The sequence below is a fragment of the Pygoscelis adeliae genome, unplaced genomic scaffold (genome assembly GCF_000699105.1).
Source record: "Pygoscelis adeliae isolate BGI_AS28 unplaced genomic scaffold, ASM69910v1 Scaffold32, whole genome shotgun sequence".
NCBI classification, from domain to species: Eukaryota; Metazoa; Chordata; class Aves; order Sphenisciformes; family Spheniscidae; genus Pygoscelis; species Pygoscelis adeliae.
Window position 1 is genome coordinate 3,234,828 of NW_008824368.1, and position 22,559 is coordinate 3,257,386.

At 38.6% G+C, this 22,559-nt stretch overlaps 1 protein-coding gene across 1 annotated transcript in view; it reads right to left on the reverse strand.

Annotated features, from left to right (window-relative positions):
• Nucleotides 1–22,559, reverse strand: part of FNDC3A (fibronectin type III domain containing 3A) — a 109,596-nt gene that overhangs the window by 66,294 nt on the left and 20,743 nt on the right. The window contains exon 2 of the mRNA XM_009319956.1: nucleotides 19,699–19,774. Within this exon, the coding sequence (XP_009318231.1) occupies nucleotides 19,699–19,774 (76 nt within the window). The remainder of the gene's footprint in view (nucleotides 1–19,698; nucleotides 19,775–22,559) is intronic.

The following is a 22,559-nucleotide window of genomic DNA, read 5'->3' on the forward strand; positions in this document are numbered from 1 at the left end:
GAGAGGGCCCACATTTTCCCTCGTCTTCCTTTGATCTCTGACGTACCTATAGAATCTTTTCTTGTTGCCCTTGATGTCCCTGGCCAGATTTAATTCTATCAGGGCTTTAGCTTTCCTAACCTGATCCCTGGCTGCTCGGACAATTTCTCTGTATTCCTCCCAGGCTCCCTGTCCTTGCTTCCACCCTCTGTAGGCTTCCTTTTTGTGTTTGAGTTTGTGCAGGAGCTCCTTGTTCAGCCATGCAGGCCTCCTGGCGCTTTTGCCAGACTTCCACTTTGTTGGGATGCATCGCTCCTGAGCTTGAAGGAGGTGATCCTTGAATATTACCCAGCTTTCTTGGGCCCCTCGTCCCTCTGGGGCTTTGTCCCATGGCACTCTGCCAAGCAGATCCCTGAAGAGGCCAAAGTCTGGTCTCCTGAAGTCCAGGGGAGTGAGCTTGCTGTGCGCCCTCCTCGGTGCCCTAAGGATCTTGAACTCCATCATTTTGTGGTCACTGCAGCCCAGGCTGTCCTTGAGCTTCACATTCCCCACCAGCCCCCCCTTGTTGGTGAGAACAAGGTCCAGCACAGCACCTCTCCTCGTTGGTTCCTCTACCACTTGGAGAAGGAAGTTATCATCGACGCATTCCAGGAACCTCCTGGATTGGTTATGCCCTGCCATGTTGTCCAACCACCGACATCTGTTGGAGGAAGTCCCCCATGAGGACCAGGGCTTGTGAGCATGAGGCTGCTCCTATCTGTCTATAGAGGGCCTCATCTGCTCGGTCTTCCCGGTCAGGTGGCCTGTAGCAGACCCCCACTGTAATGTCACCTGTCCTTGCCTTCCCTTTAATCCTGACCCATAAGTTCTCAGTCAGCTCCTCTGTTTCATTTGCTGTTTTAGGTTTAGACTTAGGGTAATTATTTAGTATGTGGAAGAGTTATGTAAAAAAATTCTTCTCTCTCCCTCGTAGTCTTCCAATTTAAATATCAGGTGAACCATAAATCATTGCATTTCAAAGGGAGTCAAATGTGATATGCCATTCTTAACACAGAGAAGCTTTGATGAAAATGTTTTTATTCTTAGCAGGAAAAATAATCTGCACTCGTTCTAATCTAACTGCATCGTATATTTGCTTAGCTTTTACCTCAAGGAGAGCCTAATTTCCTAGCACTTATGCTGAGCAGTACTGATCCACAACTTTTTCAGACTAATATTTAATATTTGTGCATACATGAGTTATTTTTTCTGTGCATACTTACCTGGCTACATTGATTTGAAACTAGAGTGCAAAATTATCTGGCACATTTTGCTGTCTCAGAGCTGGCGTTCAGAGAAGCCTCTCCTCCTTTATGCAAATTTCTTAATACCTCCCCCCAAATTATTATACACATCTCTGTGTGTGTATATATCTAAATACAGACTGTGACTTGAATATGACTTATTGAATATTACTTATACGAATATGATGTATTGATTAAGAAAATCAATAGCAAACATATAAATGGTGAAACCATTTTACCAAATTCTAGGGTAGGGTATTTTAAAACTGTGGATTAAAATACACAGAAGACTCTGTGGATATAATAAAATTCTGTTTGTGCAAACTGTGATTGAGTATTACAACACATATAGTGTCAGAAACTCAAGCAAGAAATTAATACCAGAAAAGGCCACCAAGAGAAAATTCAGTGCCCAACTCAAATTCTTGTTTCTATCCAAGGCAGACACCTCTGAAGATGTACTCCTCTCAGTTCCTGGAACCTACTAACAACACGTACTTTCATTTGAAAACCTCTGAGTTGTTTAGGCCTTAAGCTAATTATATAAACTATTACAGTGCAGATTCAGATGGTCCATTTAAATAAAAACAAAGCAGAACAAAAATTATTGTGATTATAAGCAGCAGAAGTCCTTCTAATATTTAAAATAAATACCACACACATCTTTCTTTAAAGGGACCGATTTGGGAGTGGTCATTCCTAACTGGAAGACATAAAACTAAGTTTGCAGAACATGAGGTGTCTCAGCTTTCCAGGAATCCCATAATCCAGGGTTCTACATGATTTAGCAGAAAGAGGGAAAACTAGGTAAATCTAGAATGACATCGGCTCCACAACTAGAGTTCTAGGGTGCAAAACCAGGGCTAAATCTTGTTCTTAGTAGAGGTAAAAGGTTAATGATAACTGCTGATTTAAAAAACCTCACACCCAACAGCTCTGTCCCACTGAAATTTTACTCTCTTAGATGTAATTCTTGCATTAGGTGAGCGAGTTTGCTGTTCTGGTCAGATGAAAAGGTCATCTGTAACAATGCAAAGAAATGGAAAGACAGTTCAGTCTTACAGGACTTCCTCTCTTCACATTCACCGCATACCATTATTTTTATGCCTACATTAGAGGCGTTCACTTGAGTCTACCAACAAAGATTCTACCAACATTGCAGTTCCACAAAGAAATGTTCAGATGTAGGTTTCTAAACTATGAAATAAATTTTGAAGTAACACTTACATGGTTTTGTTTCAAATCATGAGTGAAGAAAACAGACCCTGAAGCTGACAATTCAAAAGGTGACATTTGGTAATACAAAATCCTTCTGTCATGACACAAACGGCAGGGAACAAGCTCCAAGCAAATTACACAATCATCACATGACAAAAATGAGATGTAAGTCCAAACTGAAAACATTTGATGTTACACACCTTACACTTTGCAGCATCTAAAGCAAACACTTGGCTTTAGCAGGGTGATTCACTGGCTGCCTCCGGAGGACAACTATATGCTTCTGCACATTTATCAGCGAGCCACCTCATACCAAATGACACAAATTATTAAGCACAGACAGTGTGCCCTCAAGTAGATATCTGGTTCAGCCCTGCTCTAGTCACTCTTCTGTCCGATTTCAGTAGAGTACATCGTTTTCTGAGAGTAGATTCCTACTATCAGGAAAAGGTGGTCTTCCTGTTCAGTTAGTAGGTAGGCTAAATTCTGTGCTATGCTCAAGCAGATTAACCCCACAGCTTGCTCCTGTCCAGGAGAGTGCTGTGAACATCAGACTATGGAATAACCTGGGTCACCTCTGCTGAAGATGGGCCACTAGAAGCTGGAATGTAACACACTAAGCTCCTGTCCATGCTAGAGATGCTTAACTCCTCTAATCCAAGACCTTCTAAATGGAAAATACAGAGCCAGCCTTTAAAAAAGGAACCAGAACCCAGGACTTTACCTAAATCATACAGGAATCCCCATTGCATCAATAAAAAAAGGCAGATTGCCTTCTTGTGTAGTTTTCCTCTATAATCTTATCTTTTTTTGAGGTGAAGATGCCCATCTCCAGAAGACGACATGGGGAAAAGCCTAAACTCAGAATACCCCAGAGCCTCATGGGTAGGGGGCTCTGCTGGAATCGGGAGCTACAGGTTCAGATTCTGTGGTACTTCATAGAGCAAAAAACCTCAGATCTCCTCGATTCTGGGCAAGTGCTTTAACCAATTTCCTGCTGCTGATACTGTTTGCATTTGGGGATAAACTTAACATAGCCCGAGTAAACAAATAGCCTATCTTTCTTTTTGGAGGGAGAGAAAGGCAGCATTTATATGCTGTCTCTACTCCTGCATGTCTTTGATGTCTGGCTTCTAGCTGTCCTCCTGCAACCTCGTGTTTTGTACAATTACAAGCATGTAGGCAATGCCATGGTCAAAACAGGAGAAGCAATGGATTCAATGTGCTTGCTAGGATTAGGTCATGATTCAGTGGGTGACCTGGGCTGCCTCTGAAACTTCTGCAGCTAACAGCTTCTGAAGTTAGAACTAAGGTGGAATCCAAAACACCCTGAACGTGACCCCTTGTGATTACAGTCCATTGCAGAGACATACTTTTCTGTCTTTTCACCAATAACAAGACAAGCCTATGAATGCAGCTACAATAGGGGATGCTCTGAAGACAGTAGAAATAAAAGTTTGACTGAAAGACTACTGATCTTGAAAATTCTTAATAACATTGCACCGGGCATAAATACTTAAACATTTAAGATTAAGACTTCTGATTCTGCTAATGACTTAAGGTCAACACACAAGAATTTTCATGTTCAAAAAGCTTTGCAGAAATTTGGTCCCAAATTAATTAACCCGAAATCAGGATACACATAAAAGAACTGATGTTCTCAGTCACACTTAGCAACATAGAAAGGCACCGTGCTTACTACCAACACCTGCAGCCTCTTCTGTAGAGAAATGTTTCTGCTATCACACAGATCACTGAACACCTTCAACCGATTCCCACTGCAAACCTCACATTTTACTGTTGAAAGTGATTCAAGTTTTTTTCAGGGTCTGGGTTAGCTAAAAAAAAGAATCATCACAGGCTAACTAATAAAGACTTTTAAAAATTTTGTTTAAATCTCTTAAACTTGTTTTAGCATTTGAAATTTAAAATTTGGTCTTTTTAGTGTTTTATGCGACAAAGGCTCCTTGATTCTTTACAATGAACTCTTTACAGATCCCTTCAACAAGGAATTATTTTCTCCAAATCTCAAGCAAGTTACCACAGGGAAACTATGTAAGCTCAAACATTAAGAGCATCTATGACAAAGGTTGTTGTTGACAAGCTTTCAACTGTTAATAAATATGTATTATCAGAAAGAAAGTATCTGGTAAAGCAGTAAACAGGGACCAGACACAAAGATAAGCCTATGCCATTGCAGTGTTCTTTTCAAATTCAATTTGCTCTGTAACCAAATACGTTTTAGAAAGTAACATACCCACTGCTTTGGCAGCCAAAATGAACTCAGAGCCAGAAAGAACTATGTAAGGAAATCTACTCACCTGTGCCAAACGAGGCCAGGGATGAAACAACTAACTTGGCTCAGACATAGAAAAGTTGTCATTCCAAACCAGAAGAAAGGGAAAAAGACACATGCATACAGTGGAGCTCCTTACTATGCATTATGTATGGATCAATATCTCTCTCTACTAAGGAGCTGAGACAAGAAAACTGCTTAATAGCTGGAAAGTAAACATGTCCTTTGTGCAGAAACCTTTTTATTGCTTCACTACTGTCTGGATGCAGGAGATCTAAATTTTCTGTTGCTGGACCATCAGGGCTCAAGGACTGAAAAAGACCTCATGAATCAAGTCTATTCACCTGCAATTCCAGCTTCATTCCTCTTCCCCATTATCATACATCAAGATCCATCATAAATGGATTCTACATAAAAGCGTCAAGACCAATCTTAAAACAGTCCGTTCTTTTACCCATATGTCTCCCACTGGAGAGCTGTTCTAGAGCACCGCTCTCCTATGTAGCCAGGAGGTTTCTTGTAATTAGATAAAAGTTATTCACAGCCATTTGACATCCAGCTGGGCTCTAAACCAGCTCTGGCATTAACTATTAACTTTTTGTGTTTTTTTTTTTTTTTTTTTTTTTTTAAATCCCTAGTGTTTACTTACTATTCCTAACAAAACTTATTTTTAGCCACACAAACCAAGCTCTTCTACTCTCCTTTTATAAAATAAGCTCCTCATTCTCCTGAATATCCTAATAGCTTTTTTCTACAACACCTGGAATCAGCTTCATTTGATCTTCTGTAAACATGAATTATCAAGTTACAGTTGAGGTCTCAGCAGAATCCCATAAAACACTACTAAACATCCCAAGCTGTGCTAGCAACAACTGCCCTTATGATCACAGTAACCTTTAGAGATACAAGGTAAGTATTATCTCCAGTGTAATGTGAGTCAAATAGCTTGTCTGCTTGCTCCTCCTCCTCAAGTTTCAAGTGAGGAGATCCCCATTTATAATTTATTAATCTTATGCATGACCTTGCATTGTATATAACCGTACTTCACCCAGTTCAGGGGTTCCACTCAAACAACACTCCTTTAGACAGTTAATGCATGTCCTTGTTGATCTTTTACCACTTCTGGAATACAGATTTCCTATGCCATTGGAGTTGTTTGGATGATCAGCTTCGCTGAAATGCCAAATATTTCTAGAATATGTTGATAGCTGAAAGATACCTGAGTGCATGGGTTACCGAGTGATTAAGAAGGAATATGTTTACATTCTAGGCTAGCTGTGCATCATGCTTTAGCATTTAATCCTTTCCTATTTCATCCACAATTTAGAACCTTAAAAAAAAAATAACAAGTAAGGTTATATTGACTCTGCTGAAGCTCTTTAGAGATAGAGATCAAAAAACCATTCTGTAGTATGCTTTGAATTTTGCAGCATGGAGACAGGCAACATGCAGGTATCTGGCCTCAAGACTCCACTGCGTACCTGCAATTCTTTACACCTGCTTTCTCTAGTCCTTCTATTGACTTCCCCCTGGCCTTCATATCCCCCAAAGCTATATCCTATATAGGTATAACCTTACCTGACATTCAGCCTCTTTTTCTATGCAGCATGTTCCCACGCACTTCAGACCTCCCGTTCAGTGCTCTGAAGCTGCACAGAAATGTTTACCTGCCAATGTACTACTTGTCCAGACACAGCAGCACAACACCACCATATAACAAGATGACCCAGCAACACACATTTACGTGCTTCTAAAAAGAAGCCCAAACCCAACACACTTCTATTTAACTACTGTCACCAAGAGGAGACTAGATTCTTTCCCATCAAAAATAGTGTATCTATTTTTCAGATGAGAAGATGAGGCTTAGTAACTGAAAAAAATGACAACACACTGAAATTCTATGGACATAATGGACAGTTGGAAGGCTATTATGGGCAAGTCAGTGCTCTGGATGGTATTTTAAAGACCCATCAAGAGGATGAACTGGGGAAATGACCTGCAGATAAAGCTGTGTGGGCATATGAATAAGATTCCCAGTCTAGTATGTGTCATATCTTTGCTGGAAAGGAATGCAAGGAAACTTGACAGTGTATATAGCGGCAATTAAGAGAAAAGATAGGGTATTTCCAAGGTACATTTTCCTCCTTTTAATGCAATCTTTCTTTGCGTAAGAATTAGAAGGGTGTAGTAAGCATAAAACCACACCTTTTACAAATATTTTATTGAAAGGGCTACATACACATGTCAGATTTACAACCCGTGTAGAAAAGCACTGTTCTAATACACATGGGCCAAAAGTCCACAGTAAAAAGTGATCAAACTGACAATCTCAAAACCTCATGCTTGCCAGTCCTCTTGTATCCATTTGCAGTACAAGTCGGGGAAATGAGTGGAAGTTAGGCTCACACTAGCCAGTCCTCTGCATCTCTGTTCAGCATTTGCTGATACTCACTTTTATTTTTCAGCTCTCTTAACAGGTGATTTTTAAAACTCATTCATGCTGGAAGAACTTTAACTGGTTCCAGTTGCTCAGACTGCCTTTTTAACTTACTAAATATTTTCATTCATTGATGCATTGCTTAGTCGCCAGATGCTCCCCAAAATTGCACTGCCAGTAGTGTCACACTAAGTCAGAGGTAGTCACTCTGCTTTTGAACCCTTACTATTCAATTCAGAAAAAAATTCTCTTTACGAAAAAAAAATAGTTTAGCTTCTCAAATTCCCAAACTCATCTTGAGCTTTAGGCACTCCAAGGACGCACCTGCAAGACAGCTTTATTTGTATGTACTATCTTCTGAAAAGTAAGAGTAAGAAGTCAGATGAGATTTCAGATTTAACTGAATTTAAAAGCTACATAAGATTAAACTTACTTTTTTCTTTTTTTTTTTTAAATCAAACCAAACAATTCTGTACGCAACCACAAAATGAGAAACAAAATATATGGAAAGCATAACAAAAAGTAAGAATAAATGCAAACTTAAGTATGTTTCATATAATTTTCTAAATCTACCCACTACTTAAAGAGTTTTACCGAGATGTCTCTTGGCTGCATAAACCATAAGAGCTAACTCTGTCAAGAGAGTGGTGCCTTTCAGAGCACAACCTCTTCAAGGCTAAAGCAGCTGAGGATGTAACACAGTACACTTCACGTAAATGCTGTCTTCCAAGAGACTTAAACGCAACTTGTGGGAAAAACAGAAAAAAGAGAAAGGCTGAAAACTCCGTAGACACATCTTTCTCCTTCTCTCTGTAGTCTTCAACTTTTATTCTGATTCTTAGAAGAGAAGGCTGCAGTATCATTAAGTCACAGCTCCTGGACCTAAACAGTTCTTTCCCTGCCCTCTTCCTAGGAATTTGGTTGTTTCCACCTCCTTTAGTAGTTTGGTTTGAGTTTTTTTGGTTAGTTTTTGGAACTGGCTTGCTACAGCTGTGTTTTATGAGTAGGGCCTTCCCTGTTTTGGGACTCAGTCCATGGTCCTATTGCAGTCTTTGTTCAGCACGGTCCTTCTACTTTAAATGACCTGTCCGTATTTCATAAGATTTTTCTAGGGTTATTGCAATACTTCGTTATGAAGAGGTCATCATGAGGAATACTCACTATCCTACTCACAGTGACTTATTCACATCTTATTAAAACTACAATTCCATATTAACTGCTTTTAAGAATTATTAATGAAGCAATAATATAGACTACCGGTTTGGCATTCATAGTTCTTATTGCAACTCCTTCTTTGGTTGCCTTGGAAGGCACATCCATTCTACCTATGAATACAACTGTCAAGATCATCCAAGGGAAACAAAATATACATGGTATTTATGAAGATGGCCCATACATAGAGCACCAAATGGAAAGGATAAATGAAACTCCTGGGGAATGGGCTACTGGAAAAATAAATTGAGAACAGGCACAGGAGATTAACCAGCTATTCTGTTAGCATATGGTTTATCAAAAGGGAAGGAAGGTGTAGTCAGCTTCTCTAGCAGCTCTAATACCATTAACTTGAGACCCATCCACAAGTTATTGGGTGCTGTACAATCACTTGAAAAAATCTGAGGCTCTTTGGATGGTGTCCTAGGGCACCTGCTCCAGACAACTGGATTTTGTGGAAAGCTCTTTGCAGTGTGAGAAAGAGCTTCTCTTTGGCAAAAAGAAAACAAGAACAGCACTACGGATAGCTGTATTTACTAATAGTGAATTTGGACCTTCCAACTTTGTTTGAAACCCCATGTAATTTCACTGTTTCTTAATGGCTTTAAGTGGCTGAACTTACATGCTTGTAATTGGCCTTTAACTAACATTGCACAGTAGCTGTTTACATTTGTGCACAGCTAGGCTGTATGTTTGTAATGACCTTTTTATCTTTCTCCTCTTCCTTTCCCTCATTTGGATAATATACTGGTTTAGATGTAAAACAGATTGCTGCATGTCTGCAAAAGGAAGAAGGGGAAGGGAAGTTATATTACCATGAGTTTAATGAAGTTGAAGAATGTCATGATCATGTAAGTCATGCAAGCTGACAAAACCTCAGTCATTTAACAGACAGTCAAAAAAAGACAACTACAATCATTTACTATTAATAACACATGCACAGCCATATCAAGCCATGCGCTGCTGATTCATCCATTAGAAAAAAGCAAAACTAAGAACAGACTAAAAAAATCCCTGGATTCAAAGTTGCAACATTCAGTTAGATATTACATTCTGGCAAGAAAAGTGTACCTGGACCCATGCAGACAACACAGTAGCCTTGCACAGGTGAAAGTGAAGGAAAGGGAGACTACCCCCCTGGTCTCTTTCTGTTGCTACCTTGGCCCTCTATCTACACAACAACTTTTAGCATCGAAGGAGAAAGCATGGAGGCAGAGCGATGTCAGGCCCTGTAAGCTGCTGGCATGGCTGTGGCAGCCTGGGTGTGCATGCGGAGCTTGCTCTGTCTCAAGGAACTCTGGAAAAATAATGGCCGGGATTCCTGCTCCACAGCCACAAAGACTTTGGTTTCCTTCCCAGTCTGTCTGCCACCCTTCACAACTACCATGTGCCTGACAGTGGTCCACAAGATAAGGCAGCCACGACTACTTTTTAGAGTACAAATAGAGCGAGAGTAAATCAAAATTAATTCAAAGCTCTTTCTTCATTAACAGTAATTCTTTGATAGAAGACTGAATACTTTCACAGCTATAACTATATATCAAGGATGTAGCAATACAACTTGAATCTCACAGAGTAGAACTATAAAGAAATTTCCTGGGGTCTCATCTAACAATCTGTAGCATTTTCCAACAGATGACACAGCAGCCTGTATTCATACTGTACCTGTGGTGACAGGGGATTTAACAAAAGAAGTCCTTGATGCACAAAGTTCTAACCCTTCCATTTTTATGAAATCCAGTGCAAAGTCAACTTAAAAACATTATGTTAAAGTTTCTATAAAATAAAAGCACAATTTGTTTTTAAAGAATTAATCAGATAATGAAATTGAGAAACTTCTTTCTCTATTTAATAAGTTAGCAATCTCCATGAAACTTTATTATTTCAATCAACCAGATTGCATCCAATTAAGATACAGAAAACGCTATCAGCATAAGTTATTCTAAATGTTAGGATATTAAGTGAAAATAGTAAGTAAAATATTTTTCAGACTCCTCTGCCTACATCTCTGATCTTTGATTTAGTTCAAACTGCTAACTACTTACGTTAGATGAACTTTCTACTTAGATTAGAAACCAAGAAGAGATCCTATAGACATTTCCCCCATAAAGCAAGTAGTACGGGGCTATTTCTTTCCCATCAACAGCATAGTCAGGGAAGAAAACAGATGAACTGACTGCAGTGCCAGGCAACTATTATAATATTGCCAGATGCAGACCTGTCAAGCTTAACGTGCTTCATACAAGACTCATCCAACTGATTCCACACTCAGCCCACAGTAGCACCTAAATCTCAGTGGTCTGAGTTAATACTTCACAGCCTTGTGGGCTAGACATGACTGACTACAGTCATGGAAACCAAGCTTTAGGGGCATTCTCTAGCTGCAGCTTAGGGCTGTAACTCCATTCCTCAACATGCACCTCCAAGTACTGGTACCTTCCTTATAAAATGTGAGATGTTAGATGCTCTAGATGCTCATGGAAATGGATGAGTTCAAGGAGTTCAAATGCTTGAGGACAAAGACATTCACTGTGGGTACAACTGTGAAACACCACACTCAAATGAGATGTTTTCAGGATGTAGCCTTACTTATTTCAGCTTATAATAGCCAGGCTTTAGCTCCAGAATGGAGACATCTCATTTAGGTATCTAAAATTATGTGTCTGCATGCAAGTTAGGACTTTAAACTCCCATTATAGCAAGTGGAGATCTAGTCACTACAGACAGTGGAGCCTGGAGAGCTATTCAGTGCAAACTGATGTCAGCTGAAAAGCACTGACTGTACTATAGCTAGTGACTAAATCTTCACTAGTTATAATGGGAGCTTAGATCCAAAGCCACATATAGAAACACACATTTAGACACCTAAAATTAGATGTCTTCAGTATGCAGCTGAAGCACTGATATTTCAAACAAATGTCTCCAGAACCTTCCTACAGTCAGGCTGGGTTTGCAGTGTGGAGCTTGCAGTGTTGTGAAGAGAAGGAACAAAGGAGGAGATTAGAGAAAATACAAGGGAAGATTAACTGATCAGAATATACAGGAAAATGAGACAGGAGAAAAAGGAGAACCTGACTGAACACCTTATAATGAATATAGTAAGTTATGAATTCATTCACATCTCAAAATGTGTGAAATAAGTCAAGATAGAATAAAAGTTAGAAAAAAATCAAGTAGAAGAATGAGAAAATAACCAAGGCAAAAATGTTATAGACATGTTTTGTCCACATAAAGATATTAGATCTATTTAACACATTTTAAACAGAAACCAATGACAGAAAAATTAAGTCTTCCCTAAAACACACTACAACCAACATTGTGAAAGCAATCTCAATTAATGCATTTCCCTTTTAATCTGTTTTTTTTTAAATTGGCTGCTGCAGAAGGTGATAAAACAGGTCTAGTTTGCTTTTTAATAAAACTTTTGCCAAGTTTAGTTTACTCTGTTTTGCATGTTTCAGAAATCTAGTATTTATAATCCTAACAAAACAGGCACAACAGTAACACGAGCTGCACCAGCAGAAAAGCAGCATGATAAAGTAAGCTTTTCTAGCAACAGCTTCTTGTAGCATCCCTGACTGCTTCTTTAAGGGCTGGAGGACACTGGGACCACCAAGACCTGGTCAGTTATCAGACTTAACGGAAGAGAAGGTCAGGCGGTTCCCAGAGAAGGCTGAGGGAGCTCCATTACGAGGCTAATTCTCATGGCCACTTTCAGAGCAGAAAGAGCCAGATCTAAACAACAGACTTCTGGATTGCTATGGATTATTCTGGTCAGGGGAATAACCTTGTTTTGCACTACTTTGCAAGTTTTGTTGAGTTAATAAAGTGAATTTGAGAGATGGTCCTGAAGAGACTGAAGACTGCCTCTGCCCAATTGCAAAGGGGACTACAGAATCAAATAGATGCAACCTGAGCTACCTTTAATTCAGCACAGTAATAGTACTAGAAAAGCTGCAGCAGCAGGGCTTATGGGCAAGTTTTCTCTGCCAACAGTACTTGAATTATGGACTAGATTTTTTTTCTTTCTGATTTTTGATGTGCCAAAGCCAATACATGAGCATTCTACATGCAGTACAGCGAGGGCTTAAATCCATCATTATTCCTTTGACTTATCAGAAGAATATTTGCCATATCTCCATCCAACTTTTATGCTACCCTACGTGTAAAAGGCAGGAGGGTAAGTCTGTTCTACAAAATTTGCAAGGGCATTCATGCACTCTGTTTATCACTCTTAAGCTATAAAAAGAGTAGCTCATACTTGTAATTATTTTGGAATGAGATAGCTCCAAATCAAGCTGCTACAACCATGCTTCATTGTCACTTTCTCTCATCATCTTGTTGCAACAGAGAAGAGCATAAAGTCCTCTCTGCAATCATACTCCTCCACCGCTGACCAATACCAATGTTCCTATTATTTTTAGTTTGACTGTAGATATCTGGAAACACAAACATCTATGAAACAGTTTCTGAAATGTGTATATTGAAGGTTATTTCCAAACAGAGATGCTTTAAAGTTAAGCTACTCCTAGACTCAGCTCTGAAACTCTACATGGACATCCTCAACCAAGAGTTAAATGGCTTTAAGTCACTGTAGCTTGTTGTGACCTCATACTTTCAGTTGACTTGTCTTAGCTTTCCTCAATGCCTTTTATAAAGGCTCTCTAAATACTTCCGACGGAGATCCTAAAATTACTGTGTAAAAGAGGATATTAATCTAAGTATCCATATCCAGTTTCACCCTTGCATATCATGTTTGGTCTTCTACAGCACTCACACAGAAGGAATGGATAAGACAACTGAAATGATTTACCATTTAGGGTGGGGTTTGGTTTTGGTTTTTTTTTAGTTTTTTTTTAAATGAACTGATGTATAAAGCCTTACATCTGTGTCTTCAGAAGGCTACAGTGGAGAAAAGCTGTAAAGCATCTTTGAAGATGAAAAGGAAAGCAAATAAACTTACCCGTGTCATCATGTAACATTTCAGTATTTAGAAATGGAAAATGGTAAATGGAAACAAGGATGAAGAATTATTCTTTCTTCTTGGGCTACAGAAAGAAAAGATCACCCAGAGCAGCTTCCCTGGGTGGCTCCAGTAAGCTATTCTTAATGGGAGCAGGAAAGCTAGAGTACTAAAAACTTTGTAGTACACATCTGGGTTTACTTGTAAGAGTTCATTATCCAAGCTCTTAAGCCACCTAGAAGACTAGAGATGCTCAAGAAGAGAATTCTTATTAACGGTGTTTTACTGGTTTTGCTAGTTTGTTCCATTACTACAGATCTATGTATTTAAATAAATATTCTTTCATTCCTAAACTTTGCCCAGTGCTAAAGCGGATACTGAGTAATTTAACAAACAAGATATGGTCTTTCTAGAGGTCATGTCACCCTTAAAGCCAATATATGGGATCACTACTGCAGTGTCAGATATCCTAGTACATTCTAAAATCACCACAGAATGACAGCACACACTTCCTCCACTTAACACAGTGGGTTTAGGATTTGATAATAAGCTGCGGTCTTCTTGTGAAAGGAGCATCTTCCATGACCATTAGTAACTAGCAAAGTCCCTTCTGAGGGGTTTGTGGCAACAGAATTTATGACTGGTCTTTAACCACCTCCAATATTAATAAATTAGTTTTTATTTAAAACTCAACACCGAAGCACCAGATGATACTGAGGACAAAATAAATCTTTTTTTTTTTTTGTTCAAATGTACTTAAATAGCAGTTACATTTGGATTTAAAGTGTTCAGCTTGGTTGCTCTAACACTGTCTGGAAACAACCACAACCACATGAGACCTGGCAGGAGGTAACAGCAGATAATAGGCTGAGAGCAGCCTGGCAGAGGACTTAGGGATATTGGTAGATGAAAAACTAGACACAAGCTGGCAATGTGCACTTGCAGCCCAGAAGGCCAATCGTATCCTGGGCTACATCAGAAGAAGCGTGGCCAGCAGGTCGAGGGAGGTGATTCTGCCCCTCTACTCTGCTCTGGTGAGACACCACCTGGAGTACTGCGTCCAGCTCTGGAGTCCCCAGCACAAGAGAAACATGGACCTGTTGGAGCAGGTCCAGAGGAGGGCCACGAAAATGATCAGAGGGCTGAAACACCTATTCTATGGAGGAAAGGCTGAGAGAGTTGGGGTTGTTCAGCCTGGAGAAGAGAAGGCTCCAGGGAGACCTTATTGCAGCCTTTCAATACATAAAGTGGGCTTATAAGAAAGATGGAGAAAGACTTTTTACCAGGGCCTGTTGTAACAGGACAAGAGGCAACAGTTTTAAACTGAAAAAGGGTAGGTTTAGATTGGACGCAAGAAAGATTTTTTATGATGAGGGTGGTTAGACCCTGGAATAGGTTGCCCAGAGAGGTGGTGGATGCCCCATCCCTGGAAACCTTCAAGGTCAGGTTGGACGGGGCTCTGAGCAACCCGATCTAGTGAAAGATGTCCCTGCCCACAGCAGGGGGGTGGACTAGGTGACCTTTAGAGGTCCCTTCCAATCCAAACCATTCTGTGATTCCGTAGCAGTTTTATTCACACAATATTCTGGTTAAGGGGCAGGTTTGGTGTTGCAAAGCTGAGGTTAATCTTAGAATGAACTAAAGTTTGTGATTCACTACTGTAGTCTCAGAATTTATGTGATCTTTTTTTCCTCTTGACTTCCTTGAAAACACTTTTCAGAAGTATTTTATTCCTTAAAGAGAAAAAATGAGGTTAAGACTGCTTAACTTTTATCCCAGAGACTAACCTTAATACTGATACTTCATTTCATTTCAAAACATGAAGTATTTATGACTCATTCTCATTTACATAAATTTTCTTATTTTATTATGAAAATGGCAATTTTCCTTTGCAGAGACATATAAGACATGGTCTCTTTTATTATGTCAAGTAACATTTAATAGCCCTTAGCTGTAACTTGGGACTGTTATAAAATGTGCTCATGATGAGTCATCTTCATTCATTTATTCTGCAGTAGGAAGAATTCATGAATGAGTGATCTGCAGTAATTCACTTCTACAAAGAGAGCCCATTCATACATTTCAAACCTGGTTTTCTAAATCACTGTAATGTAGCTGATTATTTCACTTTAACAGAAAAAAAAATTGGCTTAAGGAAAGTTTCCACAGCAGTTTGAGTATTTCTAGTATGTGAGAACAGTTTCATAGATTTAAAAGAGCTCTTCTGAAAATAAACATTTTAGTCTAACACATGGATACACAGATATCTTCCTATCTATCTAGCAAGAAAAGCACAGTGTCTTCGGAAAGTAAGAGACTGACAAATGATTTAAATTGCAGTTGCAAAGGGAGCAGAAGTTATTGCTATCAGACAAACCACTAGGCAGCCAAAGAAAGTATTTTATAAAATCAGAAAAATGGCCATTGGCACACAGAAGTGCTCATTTGAAGCTGTATTAAGTCAAAATATGTACAACAGAAAAGCAACTAAGATCCAAGATTGCTAACTACAGAAATATAAAGCAACCATGCTTCTTATTTTACAGAAATATAAGTGTAAGACACCAAGAATAAAATACACAAGTTATTTCAAGTCATCAAAAGTCCACCAAAATAAAGGAGTGGGATTCACCAAGGAGAAAAGCTCCCTTCACCACCACTGCTCTTTTGCCAACCTTAAGACATTTTAAACCAGGAAATAATCTTAAGAGCCTTTTCACCCAATCTTAACTACCATGGAAGAGGCCCACATTAAGAAGCCACTTCTCACTTATCATGGTTCCAAAACAGTCAAAGCTTTACAGATCATCTGAGAGAGTTATACCAGCAAACAGATGGTAAGTCAGTACAGAGACCTGGGTATAAATACAGCATTTTCTTCAGAAGCTTAGCTCACAGAAAAAGCACGTGTGCATCTCCATTAATTGGTGCTTTAAATTTTCATTACTTCATTGATTCAAGAACAGCTCTAAAACAGTCACTTTATTCACACCTCTCCTTTCTCATGGAGAGACACCGACTCTCCTTCTTTTCAGGTTGAGCAGTTTTACCCTATGTATAGAGTATCCAAAGTAAGGATAGTTCTCTTTACAAATAAAATAACTGACAAGAGCAGCACGAAGATTGATGGAGCATCTCAATGTTTCCAACAGACAGGGATATGATGCAAGAAAATACAAGTAACATTATGGTTAGATTTAGAAACAATCCACAATGACTTCAGCAGACAGAGCAATCTCAAGGTGAATTGACCAGCAATAAAGCACAGGAGAGATCTAGAATTATCCAAGGAACAGCGACTTACCAAATCACCCAAACTACTGTATCTGGCTATCTGCACTTCTACTGAGGATCCATCCAGAAGCAGCTCACTACCTCTCAAGTTCCATTCTTTCATTTTAGTACTATACTTACATAATTTCGATTTAAACATATGCCCATGCAAATTGCCTTTCAAGAACCTGAATTTACATTTTATTGTTTTCATCTTTGATCAATGTGTAACATTCCAAATTCTTGCTATCCTTTGTAATCTCAAATTATTTCTTTTTCCTTGGTTATCTTTTAGTAAGACTTTACTCCAAAGAGACATCATATTTGTTAGCCACCATTTTACTAAGTATAAATTGGAATACAGACTTAGAAAAATAGTACTTGAAAATTTTCTGTTCCTTAAAAAAATTGTACTATGTTCAATATTGAACTGAAGCCCTTGCTATTTGTAGAATATTTAACATCCCACAAAATATGAAGTAAATTAAGTTCTCAGAACCAGTTCATTCTAGAAAGCAAACATCAGAAACTAAGAGGTATTTGTTTGGTGGTCACTTACCATTCTATCACAAATAAGTAAGTGTTGTGAATTATACATGTAAGTTTTACAAGCCTCATTTTGAAAGGGATAAGAGAATGCTTGTAACAAAGTATTAAGTGCATTTCATGAAAAATCTTTGCTTGTACTAATGCTTTTCCTCCAGGTGGATTCTGAGTGTGATACAAGACAAAAACGCATTAATTGCAATATGCAATATATTTGTTGTACATATTACAATTTTCCTGTAGGCAGTAAGTGCTGTGGTTTTGCAAAGTAGTACACAGATACACACTTAACGTATGTAATACTACCTTTTTTTACATAGTACATCACAGAAAAAGCTGAATATGCATTCTTCGCAGAGACTTAAGTCAATGCAGTCAGAAAAAAGTATAAAGATAGGTAAAATTTACAGGAAAAACAGATTGGAAAAAAGTATTAAGAAACTTTATAATTACTATATTAACTTCCCACTGATTGCATCTCCACTGAATTTCAGCCATCTTTGCTTTCTTCATGCCTTTTTAAAAATAAGCATCTCTGCATGTTTATAAGGTTTCCTCCAAACCATACTCATTATATATTTCCACATCTTTAACTTTGATTTGACCTAATAACTGAGTGCATACAGTGAAGAAAAGAACAGGGAACTGATGTGAGCTTTCTTTCTTTAGAGTCAGTGCAATAGTCTCCTGTGGCTGTAATGGCTGTAACCCATTTTGCAGACTCGTCGTCCATTTTGTAGCCAAGTCAAGGGCAAACTGTATTTCAGAAGTTGTGGCAGAGCAAAAAGGACCACCAATATCAAATTACTTTCTACAGTGTATACCACCTGAAATTGTTCACTTTATACAAATCTATATACAGAAAACAGGAAAGTAGACATTCCTCATTAGTTGCAATACATACAATGAAAAAGGTACAGCATCAATTACTAAGGGAATGTCTTCTTTAAGCCAGCCAGACCCAACAATCCAAAAGGTAGAAAGATCCATTGGCATAGCACTCATAAAACACAGAAACATCTCAGGAGTGGCAAGAATAAACCAGAAAAGCAACATTCATAAGATCATGTGCAATTCTAAGATTAGTGAATGTACAGATATGAAAAACCTCTATGCCCTCTGTTTTACTACCAACTATAAGCCATATTTTCATGTCCTGGAAGGGGGAAGGACAAGGAGAATGTCTATATGACAGGAGGTTTGCAAAAGCTGTGGAACTGATTTGGGATGTAAGTTCAGAGATTGCCAGTGCCACTTTTCAGGAAAGTTGTAAAGACCGTACCTGAGCTTACACTTAGTGAGACCCAGGAACAATTGTCTAATAACTGCTCATGCTCACTTTCATATTTAAAGCATGAAGAAATCAGCAGCTGAATCAAATCACAATAGCAAGCTGCTTACTCGGAAAGCAAGAGGGACCAGGCAAGGATAAGAGCTGTACCACAAAAGGTTAGAACCCTATCTATAAAGATAGGATCTCAATATTTTTGCAGTTCATCACACACTTCCTGCTTTCAAGATGATCATGCAAGGAAAGTGTCAATCCATTCCCCCCCTGCCAAGCCCATCTGATAAATCAAAATTAAAACCAAAAATGCAATGCATGCCACCCTCCTCAGTATTTTGTGCAACAGAAGTAAAATACATCTTATCTGTTCTTTAACTTAAATTGCAAGACAAAAATCACTATGTTCCCCTCAGATACTGCCAAGTAATTATTACACAGCTGTTTCAAATAAGCCCTACAGAACTGTGAGCTGCAACACTGATCCATTTGTAGCTCAAAGGAAGCAACAATACTATGTATACAAAAAAGTGACCCCATAGCTGAATCTGTGGATACTCTCTTGTAACACAGTAAAGTGGTATTCTAAACAGCAGCAATATCTCACTGCTTATTTCTTGTAGCTGTAGACCGGCTAAACTGGTGGCTATTTTCATTCAGGATAGGAAACAACATCCAAACCGACCATTGCATGTGGGGATGCTACACTCAGATGAAGCATTTGTATTTTGAAGCTGCACTTGCTAGAACTCAGAAAGGACACAATCTGGCCCCTAGAGATAATGAAAAACTAGTAGTGGGATAACAGACAGCTACTGTTGGGACAGGCAAACAATGTCCGCATAACAGCAAAGAATAAAAAAAAAGAAACTCAAACCAAATTAACAAGTGTAGCTTTTAATTTGAGGTCTGTGTAATAAATGAGGTTAAGTCAGAAGTTGCTACCACAGCACTTCCCTGTTTGCTTTGCAAACTGAAAATGTTCCCCCGTTTCTTTCCCCAAGAAATTTGATTTCATCTAAGAAAAAGTACTTTGTGGTAGTGAAATCTAAATCCAATGATCCTTAGCACCTAACCTTTTAGGTCTTTAAACACCTCTTGTATTTAAAATAGTTTCTGTCAGTCTTTTACTTTCAACACCACAACTGCCTTTTATTTATCCTGATGCAGACTCAGGAAATATTAAAATAAAGTTATCAGCTTTACCTGTAATGCACTGAAACTGTCCATCTTCTCTTCTTATTGTAAATGCTTCCCCTGGATTAACTTGCACAAGAATAACCTTAAAAATAAAAGAGCGTTTACAACCATTACACAGGAATATGTCACAGAAGTCTGGTACGTGCAAAAAAAAAGTTTTACTGGGAAAAAACCTTTTTTTCTGGTTAGTAAATACATTATTTTTCATTCACACTGCTGCTGCCTTCATCCCACAGAGAAAAACAGATAAGAGCAAGAACAAGTACAGATATTTTTAAACAAACACTTTTCAAAGAACCAAGGAGAGAATAACAACTGAGTAAAACAGTACCTGTACAAATTTTCTTTTCTCAACTGCTTGGTATAATTAAAAAGCTATTTATACAGCTTAAATTATTTCAACAAATTACATTAACTTCAACATTAATCAAACCATTACATAAAGTTTTGGAAAGAAGCCTAGAATTCCCAGTGTTTGAATTTTCATCATAACCACTTAGCAAACAGTTTTCAACATAAGAGAAATATTGTGTCATTTCCTTCTTTACATGATCCAAGCATGTTTGTACATTCATTGGTGATAAAACATTATTGGAAGTCATGCACAGCATGAAACAATATATATAGTTTTATTTGTGGAAAGCTGTTTATCCTAATTTTGTAAACCCATGCAATGCAGAATTGATAGCAAAGCACACTTAACAGCCAAAATAAACAGAGGAAGTCTGACATGTACCAAAGCAGAAACCCGTTTTAGACTTCTGTATTCTCATTTGAAACCTGCCTTTCTGTGAGAGAAAAAGTTTGTAACCATGAAGAACCTAGCTAAAATTATGAACAAAGAAAAAAAAACAGAAGAGCAGGTGCATTTCATAACTTCCTTTCTGGACACATCTTTCTTCAGTCTTGCTCACATGTGTCTAAATAGAGTGTATGTCCTCCTCCTGGTGTGAATTGGAGAGAGACAAATCTTTATATACACAACTCTTCAACATTATGGCCAAAAATTTACTCTGTTGAATTGCTAAGAGAAAATAAAATTGGTCTTGTTTACAAAAAAAAAAAAAAAGAGAAAACGGGAAACTTGAGCGTTACTCATTTTAGGAATACCACAGAAAGAGGAAAGGGTTAGGAAAAGGCAGAAATCATACAAATTTCTCCCCCTCTGGTAAAGCAACATTATGAATTAATGAAAAAATGGCAAATTCTACCCTAATATAGCTGCAACTTTGATGAGATATGATGGATATTCACATTTTCAAACTTGGGCCATGTGATTCAATACTGATTTAGCCCAGTTTTGAGCATGCACTTTAAAAATACTACTTTAAGTTGTTTCATGTGGTACAGTGCTGTTACTGGAGAAAGATGTCTCCAGAAGCTTTAGGCTCTTTTAGAAAAAAACAATTAACTATATCACTATTTATGTTTTATCATGCTAATAAATTTTCCAGATCTTCTAAAGTATGTCTGATTATAAAATTCAGTAAGAGTTAGCATTCATAATATAATTTAAACTTAGAAACAAGAGGATTTTAGACATGAACTTCAAATAAGACTTACAAGTCTTCAGAAAATATTGTATTGCCAGAGTTTATTGTAAGTGTTTGAAGGTAGCATTTTAACAACTGGCAATCACCTTCAGAACGTGACGAAGCGGAGAAATACGAGTGAATGAGTTCTTACAATTTATTTTTCAGACTCCCCAGGCAGGCATAACTTTTTGAAGACATATTTCATTGATTTACTTCCCCCTCTCTGCTACAATTGAAAGTTTTAGCTTGAAATTTAGACTGGAATAAAAGTACCTAAAAGCTTTGCAGGAGTACACGAGAATGTCTTTCCATCTCTTATGTGTGGGTTGGATAACCACATTTACCCAAGTCTTTTGGCTGACTTAATACGCCCTAACCCCTGCGAGGAGCCATTCTGGCTGCAGCTGACATGTCAATCTGTACAATTTTCAGCTCAATATTCTTGGTCTCCTCCGTATGAACTACAAGAAGCAGAAAAGCTGCAAAGCCCTCAAGTTTTAAGGCAACGGCTGATGTAATTCCCTTGATTACTACTTTTAAAGTAACAGGGAATGGGAGATGACTGGTATTCCATTTCTTTTGTGTCAGTGCCTGAGGTTGGTAACCTGGGTAATGATATTGCCTTGGGAACCTGCTGGTTTTCCTCCTCCAGACCTCTGCTGCAGGACATCCGAACTGGAGGCTCCAGCTAGCAGAGTGGATCCGAGCATGGGAATACATGTGCTGGCCCAACTGCAGCAAGTGGGCCCTATGCCTCCTGATTTTCTTTTGTAGTTGTTTCTCCTGTGTGAGAATCTTTGTTGTTTACTTCACAGCTAGTCTGAGAAAGTAAAGGCTCAGCATGCCAACCATGGTGTAACACAGTGAGAGGGGGCACTGTTCAGCAGCAGCTGTGCCATGAGGCAACAGGTCTCCTGATGGAGTCCAGCACCACTCTGACACTCAGGATGCCATCAGATTCTCACATCTCTGAGCACATCTGACTTCCACTCAAAAGGGTACAGAGACTCACCGACTTAGCACAGTTTAATTAGACACTCAGTTCCCAGGAACAGGAAATAGAGCCTTTTTGTCAATGGACTATTAGTCTACTTGATGCCTGACTGTGTATTTATTTCACTGGCTCCCACTTTCGGCCTTGCTTTTATGTTGTGCATTCACATTTGTATTTTACAGCTGTTCCAAGATAGGCTGTATTTGTTGCCAAGTGTGCCAAAAGAGAGTCTGAATCAGGGCTGAAGTAATTTCAGAAGCTTCAAGAACTGCTGGCTTCAAAAGTCTTTGTGTTGGGGTAATGTGTGTTCACATGACCAGCACTGGTTGCTGGACCAG